The sequence below is a fragment of the Zymoseptoria tritici genome, chromosome 8 (assembly GCF_000219625.1).
Source record: "Zymoseptoria tritici IPO323 chromosome 8, whole genome shotgun sequence".
Lineage (NCBI taxonomy): Eukaryota > Fungi > Ascomycota > Dothideomycetes > Mycosphaerellales > Mycosphaerellaceae > Zymoseptoria > Zymoseptoria tritici.
Genome location: NC_018211.1, coordinates 1,710,142 through 1,730,491, shown reverse-complemented (window position 1 = coordinate 1,730,491; position 20,350 = coordinate 1,710,142). Strand labels below are relative to the sequence as shown.

The following is a 20,350-nucleotide window of genomic DNA, read 5'->3' as shown; positions in this document are numbered from 1 at the left end:
TCAAGTTCCGCGAAATAAGAACTGCATGTCCTCCGGCGTAAGCTTCTCCATCGACGACTTGTCATTATTGATCGTGCCGTTGATCATGTTCGCCTTCTTCTCCTGCAGCATGACCATACGACTCTCCACCGAATCCTCGATACACAACCTCGTGATGACACAAGGACGTCTCTGACCGATACGATGGCAGCGATCGGCGGACTGCCACTCCGCGGCGGGATTCCACCACGGGTCGACGATGAAAACTCTGGAAGCCTAAACATCAAAGGGTATAAGGGTCAGCGATGTTCAGACAACACAGCGATACAGATCTAGACCTGCAACAGGCCGAGACAGTCTCAGGCGCCGCAAGCCTTGCACACTTCAGAGACTTACCTCCGTCAGGTTGAGCGCCACACCACCGGCCTTCAGCGACACCAGAAAGATCTCGCAGTTGGGGTTGGTCATGAAGTGCTCGATGCTTCGCTGGCGCTGAATGGGAGTCATGGAGCCGTCGAGCATGACTGTGTTGAAGCCGGCGCGGCGGAGACGCCACTCAATCAACTGCAGCATGGAGGTGAATTGCGAGAAGACGATGGATTTGAGGGTCTGCTTCTTCGAGCGCAGCTTGTAGAGGTCGTAGATGAGCATCTCGATCTTGGTGGACGAGGTCCAATCTTCCATCTTGATGCGGTTGATGATAGAGGACTTCTTGACCACATCCTCGTCTTGCTCGATGTCCGGCTGGTCGAAGTCGATGGACAAGGGAATGTGGCACCGCGGGCAGTCTGCTTCTCCGCCTGTCTCCTCAACTGACTGAACATAGTTCTTCACGCACGTCCGGCAGAAGTCGTGTTTGCACTGTGATCGGATAGCTTCCTCGGCCACCTCGTCGCAGATGTTGCACACGAGCACGTTCTGTCCTTCAGCACTGTGCTTCTTCAGCAGGAGATCGGGGTGATTGGCGACTTGTCGCATTTGCATGATGAGACCGAAGATGTTGGCATAGTTGTTGAGCATGACACCGCGGGCGACGTAGGTGTCGAACTGACGCGCGGTATTGGTCATGATGCTGGAGGAGAAGTCGCGCTCAATCTCGCCAAAGAACTCGTTGTGAACGATGACCTCCTTGGGTGGCAGCTCCATGGTGCTAACATGGTCACGCTTCACGCGGCGAAGCATGATGCGAGCGGTGATCATCTGCAGCTTGTCCATAGCATCTGAACGATCCTTGGCCTCCTCAGACTGGGTGAGAGGGTTGAGCAGTTCCTGGTTGAAGACCGAGACGTGCTCCATGCCGGTGTGCTTGCACTCTTTGCACATGTGATCGTCAGAGAGCGCCCAGTGCAGCATAGAGCATGGGCACTTCTTGCAAAAGTACTCCGAGAATGGTCGAACTTCGAGGAAGCGGAGTAGCGAGAAGAATTCGCCAATTCTATTCTGGACTGGGGTTCCTGAAAGACACCATTTAAAGCGGCCCGAGAGTGCGAAGCAGGCCTTTGCGACTCCTGTGGTGCGGGATTTGATGCTGTGCGCCTCATCGAGGATAAGTCTGTGGAATTTGATCGCATGGATGGGAGAGTTCTCCTTGATGATGTCCTCGCCGCGAGTCCAGCCCTTGGTCTCCTTGCGGTAAAGTGACTCCAGAGAGTTGTAGCTGATCATAATGACATCGAATTTCTTGAGCTCCTTCGGCTTCATGCCCTTGATCTTGGTGTTCTGACCGTGATAGACGAGCACGTTGAGCTTTCCGTCCGTGTAGTCGGTGATCTCAGCCGACCACTGCATCAGCGCGACCGGCGGCACGACGACCAAAGTCGGCTCTTTTTGCGGCCAATCGGACATGATGAGAGATACTGCCTGGATAGTCTTGCCCATGCCCATCTCGTCTCCAAGAAGACCTCCCTTGTACTGAGTCTTCTCCTGGCGCATCATCCAGTTCAGACCTTCGAGCTGAAATGGCTTGAGTCGGCGATTGATGCTTGCAGGCTGTTCGGCTGCCACAGGCTTGAGCACTGGAATCTTCTCAAGATCCTTCCACATCGTCTTGATCACAGGATGAGCCTTTTCGAGCTTCGCGCGTTCTCGAGCCTTGCGGGCAGCCGACTTGTCCATGGTGAGCGCCTCAATATCGCGGCCAATTCGACGAGCGCGAGCTGCAGAGATGTTGCCAAACCGCCGTCCACGGGTAGGACCACCTCCGCGCTGTGACGTTACTGCCGCAGCAGATCCGCTCGCAACATCGGCCAGAGGGACGTCCGACTCAGAGTCACTATCCATGAGAGAGGCGGCCTCTTCTGAATCCTCGACAAGAAACTCATCGCCACTGCTAGTGATGTTGAGGTCTTCCTCGCTGTCTTCGATCTTCTGCTTGATGGAAGAGCGTGCAGCTGCGCTTGCCGTGCGTGTTGGCAACGCCGACTTCTTGCCACGAACTGTTGGTGTCTTCGCCATCGCCTTCATCCCCTTCAATGCTGGTTGTTTGCCCGACTTCTTCAGCAGAGGGGCTGATTCGAGGGACTCAGCGTCGCTGAGAAGGCTCTCAAGCGTGCTCTCATCATCCGAATCATCAATCTTGGTGCGCTTTGACGCTGGCTCCGCACCAGACTCTGCATATTCCTCCTCTTGCAGACGCATAGCTAGCGCTTCATCATCTTCGCCCTCCGAATCTTCGATCTTGAGCTCTTTCCGTCCCAAGGACGAACGCTTGCGCTTGCTGACTGAGGACACTCCTCGAGTGGAAGTCGCTGGGGTTGTGCCAGGTGTGTCGTACTCTATGGATGAGTCGCGGGATGTATTGGCGATCGAGGAAAGGGAAGAGTCGTCTGGGCTGCGAGCTTGACGCTTCGTTGCAGGCTTCTTGAAAATGGAGTCGTACAACGCCGAGGCAGGTGGAAGAACAACGACGCCTTTCGTGATGCGGCGGCGCGTGAGAGTGGTAGAAGCAGTAGCAACCTCGATCTCATCTTCAGAGTCGTCGATGGTGAGCTCCGTCTTCATGGTCGTCTTGGAAGTGGCAAGTGAAGTCCGACTTGGACGCTTTGAGACGGCGGATGTGCTGGTTGCAGGGTCGGAAGCTGTTCAATCTCCAGTCAGCTGGCAGTTCCACAAATCTTGAATGATCGAAGTCAGCAGAAGACTGGACTTCTGGAAAGGCGTACAAGAAGGATTGCGGGCAAGGGATCTTCTGGGTGCCATGGCTGCTTGGTGAAGTGTCGTGAGACTGTCTTAGAATGTTTGCAGCACTGTCTCCTTGCAGACGAGACAACTTCTGTGCTGAGCCAGAATGGAGAGGAACAAAGCGCAAGGCGAATAGTACAATCGGCGAAGTTGAAAGAAGAACCAACTCACAGAATGTCTTCTTGAATGTCGGGATGGTCGAGAGATCTATCCGACCCTAGCGCGATCGTGAATGGCAGGGGCGTTAAAACCAGGCTGTCGATCAGTGGCAAAATGGGGTCGCGTCGAGTCCGCGTTGCAATGGTTCGGTCGGCGACGATACGGCGGCAATACTTGCCGGGGATGAGGGGAGAGAGAGCGATGTATTGATTGTGTCGAGAGAGGGAGATGATTGTCAGAAGCTCATGCGACTTTGTCCTTTCGCAATGGTCGAAGGCAGCAATTGGTGCCTGAAGCCATGAAATTTATCCGACGCGTCGCGGCGCGTGAAAGAGAAGTGCATGCAGTAGAGCTCATGATTGGCCAGCTGACTCTTCACGCTAGTAAAGGTCAAGTCGATGAGCGCGGGGGGAGCATCGAGTCTTGAAGACGAGGCAATCCCATTAGGAAAGACGCCTCACGAAAGTCAAAGAATGGAATGTTTGTCGGGCAATGAGTATCGAGCCAAGGTACATCGCAAAAGCCTCTTCCAAGTGCAGCTTCTCGATAATCCTGAACATAGCAGCGGACCACGGATCACTTCCAATTCTCCACCGCATGCAAAGACAGCAGAAGCCATGGCTCTTGAGACGCGATGACATTATGGCGATTGCTGTAGCACTCTCGCTCATCGATCTCGCCTTTCCTCCATGATGGCTCGGGAACATCTTAGCGCGGGGCTTGCTTCAAGCATTCTTACGGTTCGCATCACTCGACAGCCATACCAGAGACTCACAAGGACATGCTAGTGGAGGTAGCTCGGCGGCCCACCTTGTGGAAAGGCCAGAGAGATGTTCGGAGCTCTCTGTTTCAGTCCTCTTGCCAGTGTAATCTCAGCCTCCATAGCGAGCCACTGTGGTCGCGTTGCAGTCAGTCAACCAATGTCGACAAGGGCGACAGCATGACCATGAAATGTCGGGAAACTCTAGACCCATGATATTGACAAGGCAACCTAGGGAGGCCGCGCCACGTGGTGCAGGTCTCCAGGATACACCTGTGCACTAACGACCAAGAAAACGCGGCAAATGTGCAAGGTGTAGAAGGAAGAAGCAGAAGTGGACTTGGAGATACAGTGAAGCTCAAAAGCACGCTAGTTTATCGTTTGCTCCCGCTCCCGCTTCCTCTCGACGTGAACTTCATCAAAGAGCACCTACAAACAACTTTTCGCTCACCCGCGCATTCGATACATTAACGACCTATCTCGTGGCCATACGAGACCTCCCGATCCGACCGATACTATCATTCATCACCGCATGTCTGCACATCAACGCAAACCCCACGCCCGTTAGGGTCTTTGCGCAATCATCGAAAGCATCACCTGTCTCGAGTCACGTTCGATACTGCGCCCTATGTTAGCGACATCCAACGTCTTCACGACCGCCGCCTTGCGTACTTCGACGTCCAGACCACTCGCAAGGAGACATGGCACCCAGCGCCAGCAAGCGCAAGCGGCCCGAGCGACAGCCATCAGAAGATGACGGATCTGGTCGACCTTCGCCTTACAAGCCGGAGAAGAGCCGTAGTGCTGCGCAGCAAGGCAAAAAGAGTTCCCGGAGAAAGAGTGCAGATGCAGCGGATGCAGATGGAATGGAGGACACAGCGGATAATTCTGCTGCCAATACACGTACGTACGGCCTGTTCGTGTGAGCCCGTGAAGCTGGCGTTGACAACAGGACAGCAGCACCAGAATCCGGAGACGCTGCGCAAACGACTTCATCGGACGCGGCCATGCCGGTGAATGGATCTGGTCAGGAAAGCGCTGAGAGCTCTCATTACCGCTACATCCACCTCACAGACGAGGTGCTTTCGACATGGGAAGATTCTGGAAAGCAAGCCGTGCTGAATGCAGCATCGGGCTCTGATGAGATGGACATCAGTGACGTGCTTCTCGAACTGATCCGGTCGGTCTTGGATGGGAAGATGGATAGTAAGCAATCTGGATCGGCTGTTCGGGACATCATTGCTGCGCAGGACTCGAGCCACGGCGTTGACGTTGTCGCCCTCTTCATCAACAACCTTTCGTTCTTGTACGAAGCGAATTACAAAGGACCAGGACTCGGAAATCTCGTTGCAGCCACCGGAATCGATCAGCAGCTGCTGCGTCAAGAACTTGATATCCCCATTCTGGTGGACCTGGGCCTGGTCAGGAGTACCTTTGAGAAGATGCGCACGCGCAAGACTACCAACGCTCTTTATCGTCAGGCAAACTTCAACCTACTCCGAGAGGAGAGCGAGGGATATTCGAAGCTCGTTACGGAATACTTCAACACCGCTCAGGAAGCAAGCAGTCGCCGCGAAGAAGATCCACTCATGGCGGAGGACGCATTTCGACGCGTGAAAGCTTTGGTAGGAGCATTCGATCTCGACGTTGGCAGAGTCTTGGACATCACGCTGGACGTCAGCGCCAATCTTCTTGTCAAGGCGTACCCGTTCTTCATCAAATTCTACCGCGCCAGCAGCTGGTGGCCGAGCAGCGAGTTGCTTGATAACATCAAATGGGAGGACCAGGGCTTTGCTTCACTTCCAGAGTGGGCATTACCAGGTTCCGGAAAGTCCGTATTGAATGACGAGGAGAAGGCACAGCTTTCGACCCTGAGACAAGCTCGGGATGTGAAGTTTTGGCAGCGTGTGCGAGATGTTGGGATGAATGCCTTCTTCGAGCTTGGTATGAGGAAAATTGTCGACTTCGACTCAGTTGCGCACCTGTTGGAGAACGAGGCACAGCCAGAACTCGATTCGAGGGGCAAGGAAAACAACCCACACAAGCGCCAGCGTCTCAACGAGGACCGGAAGTTCATGCGAGAGACTGGATCGCTGCCTCCTCCAGGCAACTACGACGCCGCACAATTACTTGGCTTCAAGATGCGCTACTATGCCTCAGACGCCCGCGATGCAAGCGATGTAGTGCCGGAGAATCTCGTCTGGCTCGTCGCACTCCTCATCAAGATTGGCTTCATCTCGTTGCGCGATCTCTATCCTCACCTACATCCATCGGACGAAGACATGCCAAAGGAGCGGTCCCGGCTGGAGAAAGAGAAGGCCGAGCAGGATGCAAAGGAGAAGCCCGGAGGTGGTATGAATGCCTTGTTGATGGCTGGAGCTCTTCCAGATGAGGCTGCGCCTGCGACTCGCGGTTCGCGGATCGACAAAGAGAAGAGTGGCGGCGGTACACCGGCTCAGGAGAAGAAGGAAGAGGCGAGCGAGGAGCTGCCTACGCCGAAGAATCAGAAAGTGATGCTGCTGCGGGCGCTGTTACTGATTGGCGCCATCCCCGAGGCCTTATTCATGCTGGGTCGATTCCCATGGCTGGCAGATGTCGACGTTTCGTTGCCACCAGTTCTGCATCGCATCGCAAGACACATGTTGAGCAAGGTTGCAGAGGAGCTGAAGCCTTTAGGCGCGAGGGAGGGCTTCCAAGAGCCGAGGGAACAACTGTTTGACACAACCGCAAAACCGGACGGCTCATTGATGTTCAGCTCAAGACCTCCGCGGAAGACTACCCGCTGGTTGTACAACGATTGCTTCAACAAGGAAGATGGACTCGAGTACAAGCATTACTACGGAGACTGGAGCGACAACATTCCTGTTTGTCAGAACCTGGACGATGTCTTTTCCCTTTGCGACACATTCTTGGGCTATCTTGGTGTCAAGATTGGTCAGGACGTTGCATTGTACGGCACTCTTCTTCGCCTGGCCCAGCGAAATCTCACCGAAGATACATCGGACGCCAATCGCGCACGCTGGTTGGAACTGATGAAGCGCTTACTTGTCCCGGCCCTGAGCACTTCAAAGCACAACCCACAACTCGCGCAACAAGTGTTTGATCTGCTCAAGCTCTATCCCACCGCCACTCGCTACAATGTGTATGCTGAGTGGTTCACCGGCAAAACATCAAGACTTCCCGAGATGCGCGTCGCCTTCGATCGGAACAAGGCTGAGGTGCGCGATGTTCTTCGTCGTGTCTCGAACGACACTGGGAAAAAGCAAGCGAGAGCTCTTGGCAAGGTTTCTCTTGCTTCACCCGGAATCGTGATGTCCGAGATGATCAACCAGCTGGAGAGCTACAGCAACATGATTCCCAGCTTGGTCGAGTGCACTCGGCACTTCTCCAATCTGGCATACGACGTGCTCACCTGGTCCATGATCAACTCGTTGAGCGGACAGGGTCGGAACCGTATGCAAGCGGATGGCATGCTGACCAGTTCATGGCTCCAGGCTCTTTCGCAATTCGTTGCGTCCTTGTTCGCGCGCTACTCTCATCTCAACCCATCGCCAGTCTTGCAGTATCTCGCTTCGGAGCTGCGCGTTGGCAATTCGACAGATCTGGAAATGTTCGAGCAGGTTCTGGTCGAAATGGCAGGCATCAGATCGGATGTCGAATTCAACGATAATCAAGTGCTTGCCATGGCTGGCGGTGAATTATTGCAGAGCCACATCATGCGCCAACTGTCAGATACCCGACACACCAAGACTGCGCCCGCGAAGAGATTGATCAAAGCTCTCGCTGACCCAGGCCTCGTCGGTCAGACCCTCATCGCCATTGCACAGGAGCGACACATGTACTCACATCATGAGGACGCTCGGTTCATGCCACTGAAAGTGCTTGGCAACAATCTCGACAAGATCCAGGCTGTGTTCGCACAGTACCTTGACGTCCTCAAGACCAACCTCAACCCGAAGGACTTTGAGGCAGCCGTCCCCGATGCGTCCACCTTGGTGCGCGACTTTGGACTTGCTCCCGGCGTGGCTCTGAGCATTTGTCGCTTCGCTCTCCGCAGTCGAATGGCAGAATTCGATGCCAACAAGAAGCTCGAGGACAAGAAGGAGAAAACGATCACGGACACGAACGGAGATGCTGCGATGAAAGACGCAGTCGACGAAGAGGCGATTGAGAGCATTGACGACGCATCCGCTAACCCCGCCGCGACGCAAACGAGTGCCAGCAGCCACTGGCATCCTGTGCTGGAGCCTGTCATCCAGGATCTCTCCGAAACCTCGCCAGAGCTGGCCACGCGTGTCAGTCTACCATTCTTTGTAACGTTCTGGACGCTCACTTCTGGGGATGTCCTGGTACCGATTGACAGCTATCACAAGGAGGTTGAACGTCTGGAGCAAAAGATCAAGGATATTCAGAACGATCGATCGGACGTCAGCGCAATCGCCGCAAGGGAGCGGGATCGCAATCGCAAAAACCTCCAAGAATGGCACGACAAGCTCAAACAGGAACCTGCACAGCACCTCGCTGCGTACATGATCGTCCGGAAGCGCATCAGCAAAGGTGAAAATCTTCATTGGTTCCCAAGGAATCTTCAGGAGTCGAAGGCGGATAAGGACGCAAAGCATCTTGGTCTGCTCCAGGAATGCTTCTTGCCACGAGCAATGATGTCCTCTGTGGATGCGCACTTCTCCTACCTCATGCTCAAGATCATGCACGATAATGCGACGCCTGGCTTTAGCCTGATGCATCTTCTTCACCAGCTTTTTAAGAAAAATGAACTGGCATCGATCATGTTTCAGTGCACTGCCAACGAGTCGCAGCACTTTGGTCGCTTCCTTTCGGAGATTCTGAGGCTCCTCCACCGATGGCATGTGGACAAAGCAATCTACGAGAAAGAGGCACTCGGCGAGAAAACGAAACTACGCGGCTTCGTCATCACGTTTGACGAATCTGGCGAGCCCAAGACGGTCCTGGAGTACGAGAACTTCCGTCGTATGCTCTACAACTTCCATTCCTACATCAACGGCGCCCTGCAGTCTTGCTTCCAATCCGGCGAGTACATGCACATCCGAAACGGCATTAACGTGCTCAAGGGCATTGTGCAGACATTCCCGGCGTTGAAGTTCATGGGCAAGAACATGGTCGACCTCGTGAAGCTGGTTTCGACGAGCGATACACGATCTGATCTCAAGCTCGCGGCCATGTCTCTGCTTGGGCCTCTCAAGACCCGTGAGAAGCTTTGGGTGCTGCCACAGGCTTTTCGTATGAATGATCCTGCAAAGGACGGCGCGAAGTCCGGGACTGGCTCAGAGCCGCCGAATCTCAATGCTGCCGCTCCCGAGTTCAAGCCTCTGACAAATGGATCCGTTCGAAAGCAGTCGGAAGATGGTGAGATCGCGGATGAGAAGCTTGCGAAGACCAAGGCTGTCGACACCGAAATGAAGGACAGTGCCTCCGCGGAAACAGAGACTCCCAAAACCAAAGCAGCTAAAGAGCCATCGAAGAGCTCGCTACCGTCCAAGGCCTCGACGCCAACACCAGCCCAGTCAAAACCACCGCCAGCAGCCAATGTCCCGCAACGACCAGAACCCGCAAGACAGTCCTCCAACCGGGCAGCTGGGAGGCAACCACTGCATGATCTTCCTTCGCGCCCAGATCCTGGACCACCTAAAGCCCCAACTGCTTCCGCGCCTCCTCGGCCAGACACTCGCTTTCCCGCTCGTCCTGAAGAGCGATTCGGTAGGCTTGACAGACCCACACCTGATGGGAGACCCGATCCTAGAGATCAGACTCCGCCAGGACAACGCGGTAGAGGAAGAACACCACCTCCAGGCGCTCGTGGTGGATATCGCGATGAACGCAGCTATGAGCGCGGCCCGCACGATCACCGCAGCGGACGTGAGGAGACATGGGGTCCACCTCGCCGAGAGTCTCAAATGCCGCCAGGCAGACCGCATGACAGTCACGATCGCAGCGATTACGATGGTCGGCGAAGTCAGGATGTACGACCCGACAGAATGAGTGTTGCCTCTTCCGTGTCTGTACCACCTGAGAGCCAACAGTCTTCGCGAGCCCCTGCGAGCGCTCCTCGGAATACACCAACGCAGCCACCTCCGCAAGATGCTGGGCATGGCGTTCATCCTGGTCGAATGGCGTTGATCAATGCAGATTCTCCCTCTGGTACGCGCAGCCCGCGAAACGCTCGAGAGGCGGATACTGGACGTATGGATGAGCGCGCGGGGACTTCGAGATCTGACAACCGTGCGGACCGCAGAGCGCCAGCGGAGCCAGTACGCGAACCGCTACCACAGCAGCAAGACGTTGCACCTATTGGACCAAAGCGTGGTCTGCGACCAAGCCGCGATATGGGACCACCACCGCAATCAGAGTCCAACTACGGACGTCTCAACGCAGCCGAGCCTCCGTCAGGACCGAGACAAGCTAATGGCTCGACTCGTGGCGGACGCAACTTTACGGCTCCTCTGCCAACTACTCGTGGAAACGAATCTCAGGTTTCTTTGGCGTCACCAGTACGAGTGCCAGACTCGCCGGCAACACATCGTGGAGGCTCCTCGAGGCAGTCAACCGGCGCTGCTCCGCTAGCTGAACGCCAACCTGCTCATGCCTCAACACCATCCACACCCATCAACGAGAATGGACCGGCGGTTCATCCGAGCCGAGCTGCGATACTGGGCCAACAAGGACCACCTGCACAGATTCAGACCAATCTACCGGCGCCGAATGGACCACGCAATGCTTCGTCTCCGTCTGCGCCATCAGGTCCTCGTGGCCCTGCAGCTAGGGGTCCTCCGACTGGCACACCCACCGGTCCATCCCCAACCACCAACGCTCCTCCGTCTGGACCTGCCTCGGCAGCTGAGAGGCAGAGAAGAGGACAGGACAGGCAACGTGCAACGATCAACAACGCTTTGGCAGGTGGTGGTGGACCCGCAGGACAAGGAGTAAACTTCAGAGGTGCCTCTTCGCGTCAGCCAAGTGTATCCGGTCCGCCGGGACCTGGTTCTCGCGGACCATCAACACCCATGGAGCCTCCTCAGAGTCGCGGTCCATTCGATAACCAGCCTCCTGCGCCTCAGTCCAATGGTCGACCAGATCTGTTTCAAAGCAAGTCTGATAGAACGGATGATCCTGGCATGCGACGCCGTGAAGACGACTGGCAAGATCGATCGCGTGGTAGCCGCAACCCAAGTCGTGAGCGGCGTCCCGATAACAACGATGGTCCCTTCCGACCTGGGCAGCAACCGCCTCCACCGCCGCCTGGCCCGCCACCCCCTGCAGATGATCGCCGTGGAGGTCCTAGAGATGAGCGCCGTCGTGACGATAGGACGAGTCGAGATGCTCGCCCTCCGAGAGACATTCGCGGTCCGCGAGCAGAAGATGGCCCACCACGCCGTCCACCGCCCGATGGCCCAGGAGCATCTTTTGGCGCACCACCGCCTGAGTGGGAGCGTGGAACGCAACGCAGAGATGCACCAGATGAGAGCAGGAGAGGTGGCCGACTACCAGGTCCGGGGCGTGAAGACTTCAGAGGAGGACCGCCGGGTCCGAGACGCGGCGAGGAGCCACGAGGGCCACCACGCGAGGAAGCTGGAGGAGGAGGACCGCCGGTTGATGGGAGGAAGCGTCGCCATGAGGACGTGCCGCCGTTCGATGGCAGTGGACCGAAGCGGAGACGAAGCGGGAGATAGGAACCTCGCGACGAATCTCGGGGAGCGCCACGAAGTGGACGAGGGAGGAGAGGATCGTTCTCGGGAAAGTCGAGGCCGAGAGGGTGGGATGCTTGAGTACGTTTCGGGAGGTGGATTGAAGCTTTGAGGGTCATGGACCGACAATAATGGACTGGACAAGACTGGACAAGACCACGATTTCATTACTGTTGTATTACTGCTACTTGTACCCTGCGCCACCACGCTCCGACTACCCCATGGTGGGATTAATTTCAAGACGAGGCACGACAGGCACGAATGTGCATAGCGAGGGACATTGAATGATCTGGCGATGGTTGGAGAGCATTGTCATTTGGATTTAGCGAGGAGTTATTGGCAAAGACTGGTATAGTAAGATTGCAATCGAAGAGATGAAAGAGAGGTCGGTTGGTCAGAAAACTATCATGTTGTACAAAGCAGATCTCGCGATAGCATGCGCAACTCTCCAGTCATGTTGTTGTTCATGCTCATGCAGACGCTCTTCCATCCGTCTACTCTCCCTAATTCGAAGGACCCTACCAGAGGAACCGACAGGAATGATGACTATCTTCCAATCCGTCAGCCTCTGTACCACTTTGGCTGCTTTGAAGGTCTTTGCCTTCGACAAATTACGCTATGAAATCCTACCATTCACTCAAAGCCAGTTCCGGCATGTTTGCGAGGAATGACCGGGCTCCGCTGCCATGGCAGGCAACCAAGGCAATATGCAATAGGACATCGGCATCGAGAGAGCATCCAGGCCTGGCATCGATGTCCCACGGGCAACGCGTCAGCGGACTTGCTACTCAATGCAGCTGGCAAGTCAATCCTGGAATGTCACTCGAGTAATGCCGACCGTGCCGTTGATGCCTGAAAATATGCTGGAGGGCCAGGTATCATGTCTCGAGAAATACGAGCGTCCGCGTAATCATACAGCGGCAGTTCAGAGTCTTAGACGTGAAGTGGAAAGTACCATGGTCTCGAAGCAGGCCTGTACCCAGCAAGACCAAAGTCATACAGCGATCGAGGCAGTTTCGTTGGCCACAGACCCACGTCCATGTCTCGGGGATCGGTCGTCCAGAACAACTCAAAAGCAGGCAATATGAGCAAGGTCCGGCATTCCCAGCAAAGTCCCGAGATGGACAAGGATTTCACTCCGGCATTTGTTCCCTGTTCAAGATCCATGTCTGTGTTTCCGATCACGCCGAGTCCCGATGTGAACGTGGGCAACGCAGCGTGAGAAAAGTCAATAAGCGAGATCACATCATCAGAGAGATGCTCGACGAGTCATCCTGGACAATGCTCACGAGGCAAGACGAAGCTCATCGACAGGCGCGCAGGCTCGATGCTCAGGCGACGGTCTTTCCGCCGCTGTCCCTAGACCAATTTTGGATAATATTTGGGCAGATATTACCCAGCAACGTCCTGCATGGACTATCATCCTAGTGGATCTCTCCACCTGCTTCAGGAGGCCACTTGGCGATGGCAGTTCAGCTTGTGGCCTGATCGATGACAGCAGACACCTTCTATGTGTCCTCAGGAGAGCCGTGGTCGAGTGGCAACCTTCGCTCGCAAAGGCTGGTTCGAATGCGACGCTGCCAACTGCTCATAGCCTCAGGCTCCGCACGAGCGGGGTGAACTCTATTCTGCCGGGTGTCTCGCGCCGGATATCTGGTTGATTTTCGTGGCTTCCTTGGCATGGAACGACCGTTTGCGGTAGCTTTCGAAGGAGCTCCGCGTTGTGTTGAAAGGAGCGTGAAAAACAGCCACGGACGGTGATGGCGTCCTCGAGGTGTGAAGAAGCAGGACCTCCTGAGGAGATCCATAAGTGGATTCAGACGTGCGAATACACGAGAGGGCATGGGCTCCAGATTGCGGTTTTCTGATCTGCCATCTCGATCTCAGTCGTGGCAAACTGCGGAGCAGGTATCATGACAGAACTTGTGCATCAACACACTCATTCATTACTCGAGCGGCAGTCTGGCGGTGTGCATTCATCGAACAGCGTTGGCGATCCAGCGATCGCAGCAGCCGTTGCTACTGCCTTGTGGGAGGGAAAAAGTGCATCGTTCGATGTGTCGAAGCAAAGGCTGGGTTGAGAGAGACAGTGTGCCATCGGACCTGTGTATTGACTTGCCACGAGGTGACGACAGGGGTCACCGAGATACCACTTGACCCATGCCGGTATTTCGTAGACATACAAGTTCAATTAGCTCTTCGCTCCCGAATATGACCCAGCGGTACGAGTCGCACGGCGAAGATGACTTGGTATCGGTCGGTAATGATGAGCAGTCCCAAGGTGTGCGGTTCATCGGATCCATGGAAATCGTTGTTATCAACGTGGTGAACCACAATACAGGACGGATGAATGATCCTTTCCCCTGTGCCGTGCAGCCGGGCCTGCGGTCATGGCGTTCAGAGCCCGGATGAAGTCCACGACTGCACTTGCAAACAGCAAGCTGTGCCGGGTCTGGTACGGTATTCTCGCACGGGTGTCTCTCCTAATGATCAATGGCTTCCAAGCGGAGCTACGGGCCGATCTGCCACACGGTCAGTAAGAATCATGCTCTCCATGATTGTAAGTATGAAGATAAGGAATAATTGGCGAGTATCACGTCCCGGTTAGACTCTCCCTTTCTGCCATGCATAAAGCTCTGGTATAAGATAATGCCGTATGCAAAGAGCCGGCGGCTATCAACTGCCAGGCCGAGAATCAGCAAGTATTATATTCCAATGATAGAGTCTGCTGCTCTCTACCAGCGCTCGTTCTATGTTCAGTCCGGCAGAGGGACGTTTGTCGTGTAGGCTATGCCTTGCCCTTGTGAGTCCGATCTTTCTGTTCGCCAACGCGCTGTCCAGTGATCCATTCCTGTTCCTCCAATTCTTTCTCATCATAGTTGCGCAAATGCGCTCAATGCGAACATTAAGCCAAAACTGATCTTGAACGACACGTTGTCCTGCACAGCGCTCCGCATGTCCACACCCTTGACATAGCCCTGGATCTTCTTGTATGGAACGAGATGGATGCCGTACGACTCGGCGAATTGCACCCCGGCGACCAGGAGTCCGATGACTAGTACGAGAGACTTCGAGAATGTAGATACGAGGAGACCTGCGCCGAGACCTATTCACGAGTATGTAAGCCTTGAGCATTCTCGCAGGACAATTCTTCCGATGTACCTATAATACTGCCCGTCGTCATCTGTCGTATCGCGCGAGGGTTCAGTCCTCCGTTCTTCGTCACCGGCGCCACGGCATCATTCTGATATTGCGAGACAGACCAGTTCTTCGGGCTGACTGAAGATGGAGAGGAGTCGAGGAGAACAGGGCGGCGGTGGGCCTGGAGGGTTTGGAGGAGCGCAGTTGAGAAGCCAATGCCGGCGCCGAAGAGCATAGGCGTGCGGAGGGAGTGGTTGAGGATACCGTGAAATCGGAAGGCCATCCTGAATGTGCTTGAGGTTTGTTCTGAAGCTCGAAATGGTAATGTTGTGTTTGGAGCTCTATGCGTCCGTAGCTGTGGTTGACTTTCACGACAGGGATCATTCGTGCCTCGGAGGTCGGTCCCTACGTCATCACTCATAGCAAAAACTCTCAAATGAGTAGAGAAACTTATAGCAACAAGGTCCACACATTGGAAGCCAATCAAGCACGTGTCTTCATGAATTGGCAGGCTTCGTGCGAGCCGAGTCCCGACGTGTATAGCGATGCCAACTGGGAATCGCCAGGCCAAAAGGCATGGTACTCAACGAGCTTTGGACGAACGCAAGTCCCGGCCAAATGGGCGCCCTGGTTCAACTAGGATGAAATACGTTCAATATGCTCGTCGAACGAGTACAGTCGTTCCTAAAACGAGCGAAGGAAAGCTCACCTGCGATATGTGAGTCCACAGCTGCCTGATTAGGCAATTTTGGCATTCCTGTTGCAACACCGACGACCTCGCAGCTGAGTCGACTATGAAAGCCCAAGTTTGTCGACACCTCGAACGAGCGATGGGCTGGCCAGGAGACGGATGAGATCTTGATGAGATTGACCCCAACATCTCGTCGATCCGTCACTCATGCGACTCAGAGGTGGACGCCTTGGGAGTCCTCAGAAAGCAAGAGCGTCAACAGCCATGCGAATGAAGCTCCGAACCCCATCTTACACTCACGCAGCGCGCTTAATCGATCAACGACTGTGGTGCCAATAACAAGACCTCCCGGGCTATGCAAAATCAGCGGTCCGCGCCACAGCGCTAGTGGTGTTGGATTGGGCACGAGGCCGAAGCTGTGGTGCCCGTCAGTTCCTTGAGCCCATCACGTTGCAGTAGTTGGATGTGCCTGGTATTGGAGAGCTGCACTAGTCCCGACTGTCGTTATTTGCAAGCCGCCCAGCTCGGTGCGACACTCACTGGCGGTATTGGTTTCTTGAGCTGCGTAGAACAAGACCGAGCCGTTCTTGCCGACTGCCGCAATGGCAAAAGTGTGGTATCAATACGCTACTTTCAGAGAGGTATGGCGATCTCGATCGTCTGCTAAAGCAAGTCGTTCTCTGGCACGACAGAGATTGGGCGAACACCACTGAGTGCCTGTATGCCCAAGACAGGTGCCAAGGCACCCTGTTCCCCTCCATATGCATAATGAATGACGCTGCGAAAGTGTTGATGAGGTCGGCATTCCGGCTAACACTCGTGATCCAATAGCAAATCACCGTCAACGTCGCAAGCCGGAACCCAGATAGCCGAGTATGTACTTTGTACATGCCGATGAGCAAAATCTCCGTCCGCCTCTTGGGCAACCCGCGGCACTCGAGAATTCTCCGCACGTGGTTCGCAATTGGCTTGCTTGTGCCGCGACCAATGCAGCCTTGTCATTCTGGTGGAGGCTGAGCTGAAGTGGAGGCTGCGATGATTTCCAATGAATACTCCTCTCGACTAGGACGTGAGAACGAGGATGGCGTCTGTGACAGACGAACGAGAAGCGTCAGCTGAGAGACGTACATGGCAAGATGCCTTTGATACGGCAGTTGTCGCCGCTCTCCATCAATCTGAGCCTCGCATATCTCGATCTAGCTCTGGTTCTCGATGACACTCTCGGGTTGGAATAGAGCTGCCAGGACAAAACAACATTCTTGACGAAAGCTGTGCACGATGTCGCTGCGTGCATTTGGGATCGCAGATCGAGCAACCGAGCACAGCGGTATCCTAAGATGATAGAAGGTATGACCAGGAGGATGCTGTCAGTGACACTGTCATGCAGCTCTCGTCTCATCGTAGCAGCAAGGCGACTCATAATCATGCCTATCCGCTGTGCGCCGTGCTGTGCCGTGCCGCACATCTCGCATAGGTTAGACTCGGCAATCGATAAAGTATGTCATGCCACGAGGGCTCTCCTGTAGGCAGCACGGCTACTCCAACGAAGCCGGCTGTCCTAATCAACAATTCGTCCCGGCTTTCTTTATTAAATCATTGATATCAACACAAACTCTGCCGAAGCAAGATGTCATGACCTGAGCTGCTATGAGCCTTCGCACACGATACTTTACCGTGCTTTCGTTCATGATTTGGAGTGCAATATGCATCGTTTCCTACATGCCACGATTTGGCACTCCTGATCATGTGAAAGGCCGGATGTGTCGCATGGTTTGGATTGGCAGAATCTCGGCATTGATAACACCGACTCGTGCAGTCAACGGCACTATTGACGATATGTCATGGGTGCTGGCTATGTTTGACTTGCGTGGTTGTCGCTCAAGGGAGGCTGCCCTGGGCGGTCGAGCGGCGTACGAGATCGTGGATTTGATGATGTAGAAGAGCAATGCTCTTACGATGGGCATCGTCTGGTCCGGAGCTTTAGTGAGCTCCTTCCCGCGGTGACAAGGCCGCAGACCTTCGAGCAGCCTGCAGCAACATGGCCCAATGCCACCGCCCACCGACTCCATTGCGCCAGCAATCCGCAACTTGAGGCCCTGGAAGATGATGGAACGGACACAAGTGTAAGCCTTCATTCCACTCAAGCCCTGCAAATGCCAATAATCCCGTGGTTATACTGCCGGCGCCGTGAGTGATGACGCTGGTGCTCGAGTCATGTCAGAATAACCCACTCTCGGAGTTTTGGTTTTCAGACCACGGCACGCGAGTCGTGCGCGACAGACATGGCATGATGGACGGCACTTCGCCTCGTGTGCCCGAATTCCAAATCTTCCCTGGCATGTCGACAAGGATATGCCTTCCCAGTAATGTGGCTCAGCGCCAAGGAGATCGTAGTTCAGGCAAGGATGGTCTGCGATAGGAATTGTTGTAGGATCACCTTGTCCGGGTCATCTGTGAGACTTCGCACTCAGACAGTTGATTTGGCGAACCAGGTCATGGATAAGACGAGCTCCCCAGCTACCATGGTGATGCCGAAAAACTTCCCGAACGCATGGCAAGGGAGTGGGCAGTCCTCCTGCAGCGGCGTGGCGCCAGAGTCTTGCCAGCAGGGTCAGACATGGCGCTAGACTTTTCCTCAACGACGACGTACCAGGATGCGTGCGGTGTTCGTTTTCCGGAGTGCTTGCTCGCAGGCCTTGTTATTGCTTGCAGGCCGACCTGGTCAATGGTCCCACTTCCTTGAAGAAAGCGGACCCGCTGTGCTTCAACCGGAACTTTGCACATTGCTTGCAAAATTCCCCTGCATGAGTTGATTAGCTTCTCCGTCCTAATGAAACGTGGAAAAATGGTGTTCCTGGAAATATGTTTCCAAGCGGAGCACTGCATGACCGCATCGGTTTGTCGGCATGTCTGAAGTATTCTGGTAGACTGTGTGCTATGCACTTTTGCTTGAGGTCTCTATTAGAGTTCGCCATCTTGCCCTTCATGGAGGATCGCGAATAGGCCAGATAAGGTAGTGGTGCTGGACTTCTGCTTGCCGGACGGTAAGTGCTCCGGGTCCGCCAACGAACACGAGTGTGGGGTCAGCGATGGCTTGTCTTGTCTATGGAGCCTTCCAAAACCTTCGAAAACAAAGAGGATCAACCATGATCACCTGTCGAACATCTCTACTGCTTCTGGCAATAGGTCCGATAGAGTTCAAAGCTCTATTTGCTGGTCTTGATTCACGCTCACATGACTTGCCGCGTGATCTGAGCTTGGACTGATCAGAGCCGTACTGACCGCATTGATCCACAACTTTCCGATGCATGATTGGCATGCGGCTGAAAGCAAAAGATGAGATATCGAACTCAAAGAGAGCTTCTGCCGCAAGCGAAGTAGAACGCCAAGCCGCCAACCTGAACTCGAGTCTTGTACTTGCTCAAACGATCTCGCATGCGGCATAGCAGGAGGTAGGGCGTGATCGCAGAGCTTCCGAAGCGAAGCGGTCTTGCAAATTCCAGATTCATCAGTGGTGATCACAGTCGTTCGATCATAATTCGCCCCTGAAGCTGCTCCACGTGGTGATGGAACGTCAGGGCCAAGCAATTAGAAGTCAGTACCATGGCTCGCAACACTCGAGATCATCCGATCGAAAGCAATCGTAGGAGGCTGCAAATGCGAGCAAACAAGGACATGCGAGCAGAGTCTCGGACTGCACTGATTCAAGCTGTGACTTCTCTCGGGACTCGTCGTATAACAGCCGACCTCCATATACCGATGACAAGCAAGTTGGATCTGTGAATGGACATCGATGCGGTGTGTTTCGACCAACCAGAACTCCTGCAATTTCCACGTCGGGCATCGTTCGGGACATCAACGGGAGTCGAGAAGCGGGGCGCACAGATGCTGACAGGATGCGATGGCCTGGTAACAGGGCCGATCTGTAGATCGTGCAGTAGAGCAACGGCGAGGATGGACCTTGTAGCTCTTGCAGATTGCGTGCACTTTGCAGCGTCGTGCAAGCTCAAGTCAGTGCTGCCGGCTCCATTCTCAGGTCATGAGAGCAACGCAACTTCCAGTACTATGGATCAAATGCGTTCAGATCTCACACTCGACCGTGGTCTGATGGCAGCGTTTTGCAAGGCCAGCCAATACGAACGCGCTACAGGCGAGGCGCACCACACACGGCTCCTTCGCTTGCGGCTACGGCGAAAACTGAGACCACTTGTCCCATGTGGTAGCTCAACATCCTGATTCATGCGGCTCTCCGGTCCCGAAATACTAGTGCCCAGACCGGCCATTCCAAGGTGTCGCTGATGAGCTGTCTTGGTTGCGGCCATCCTCGTTTACTACGTGGAGAACATACACAATCAGCTGGATCGAGCTTGCAGGAGATAGATTGCCAGGCACACGGCTCATCGTATACAGACAGTTCATGCACAAGGCCGCTCAATTAGACTTTTGGTCTTCTGCTTGAAGCGGCATCCATGGCGCGGACGTTTTGATCCGGCACGTTTGCACGTCTCATCCGGCCAAGTGTTGACGCCATCGTGAAAGGCCGATGGGCTGGGAGAGACCTCTTCCAGACGTTTGTCCTCCGATGAGCGTCTGCACCGTGGACCATGTCTGCACTGACGTCTTGAAGATATTGAACATCGTGCACGAAGAAAGGCAGCAAGGTCATATCAACAAGCAACTTCCCCAGCATCAGCTCCTGGACTTTCGTAGCACGCAAGT

General features: G+C 54.6%; 3 protein-coding genes across 3 annotated transcripts; 1 reads left to right on the top strand and 2 right to left on the bottom strand.

The window, feature by feature from the left end:
• On the bottom strand, window positions 1-3,036 carry MYCGRDRAFT_46029 (RAD16 class DNA helicase and DNA-dependent ATPase; the record flags this gene model as incomplete). The annotated part of the gene is made up of 2 exons (XM_003850082.1): window positions 1-255; window positions 376-3,036. Coding segments are annotated over 2 exons (2,916 nt in total), but the record flags the coding sequence as incomplete, so codon positions are not given.
• Window positions 3,037-9,815: 6,779 nt separating this feature from the next.
• MYCGRDRAFT_105575 (uncharacterized protein) lies at window positions 9,816-10,251 on the top strand (the record flags this gene model as incomplete). Its single annotated transcript, XM_003850228.1, has 1 exon — window positions 9,816-10,251. The coding sequence occupies one exon, from the start codon at window positions 9,839-9,841 to the stop codon at window positions 10,094-10,096; it is 258 nt and encodes an 85-aa protein (XP_003850276.1).
• A 4,421-nt stretch (window positions 10,252-14,672) lies between these two features.
• MYCGRDRAFT_95343 (uncharacterized protein) lies at window positions 14,673-15,223 on the bottom strand (the record flags this gene model as incomplete). The annotated part of the gene is made up of 2 exons (XM_003850081.1): window positions 14,673-14,905; window positions 14,962-15,223. 2 exons carry the CDS (start codon window positions 15,221-15,223, stop codon window positions 14,673-14,675), a joined length of 495 nt encoding a protein of 164 aa, XP_003850129.1.
• Window positions 15,224-20,350: the final 5,127 nt, after the last annotated feature.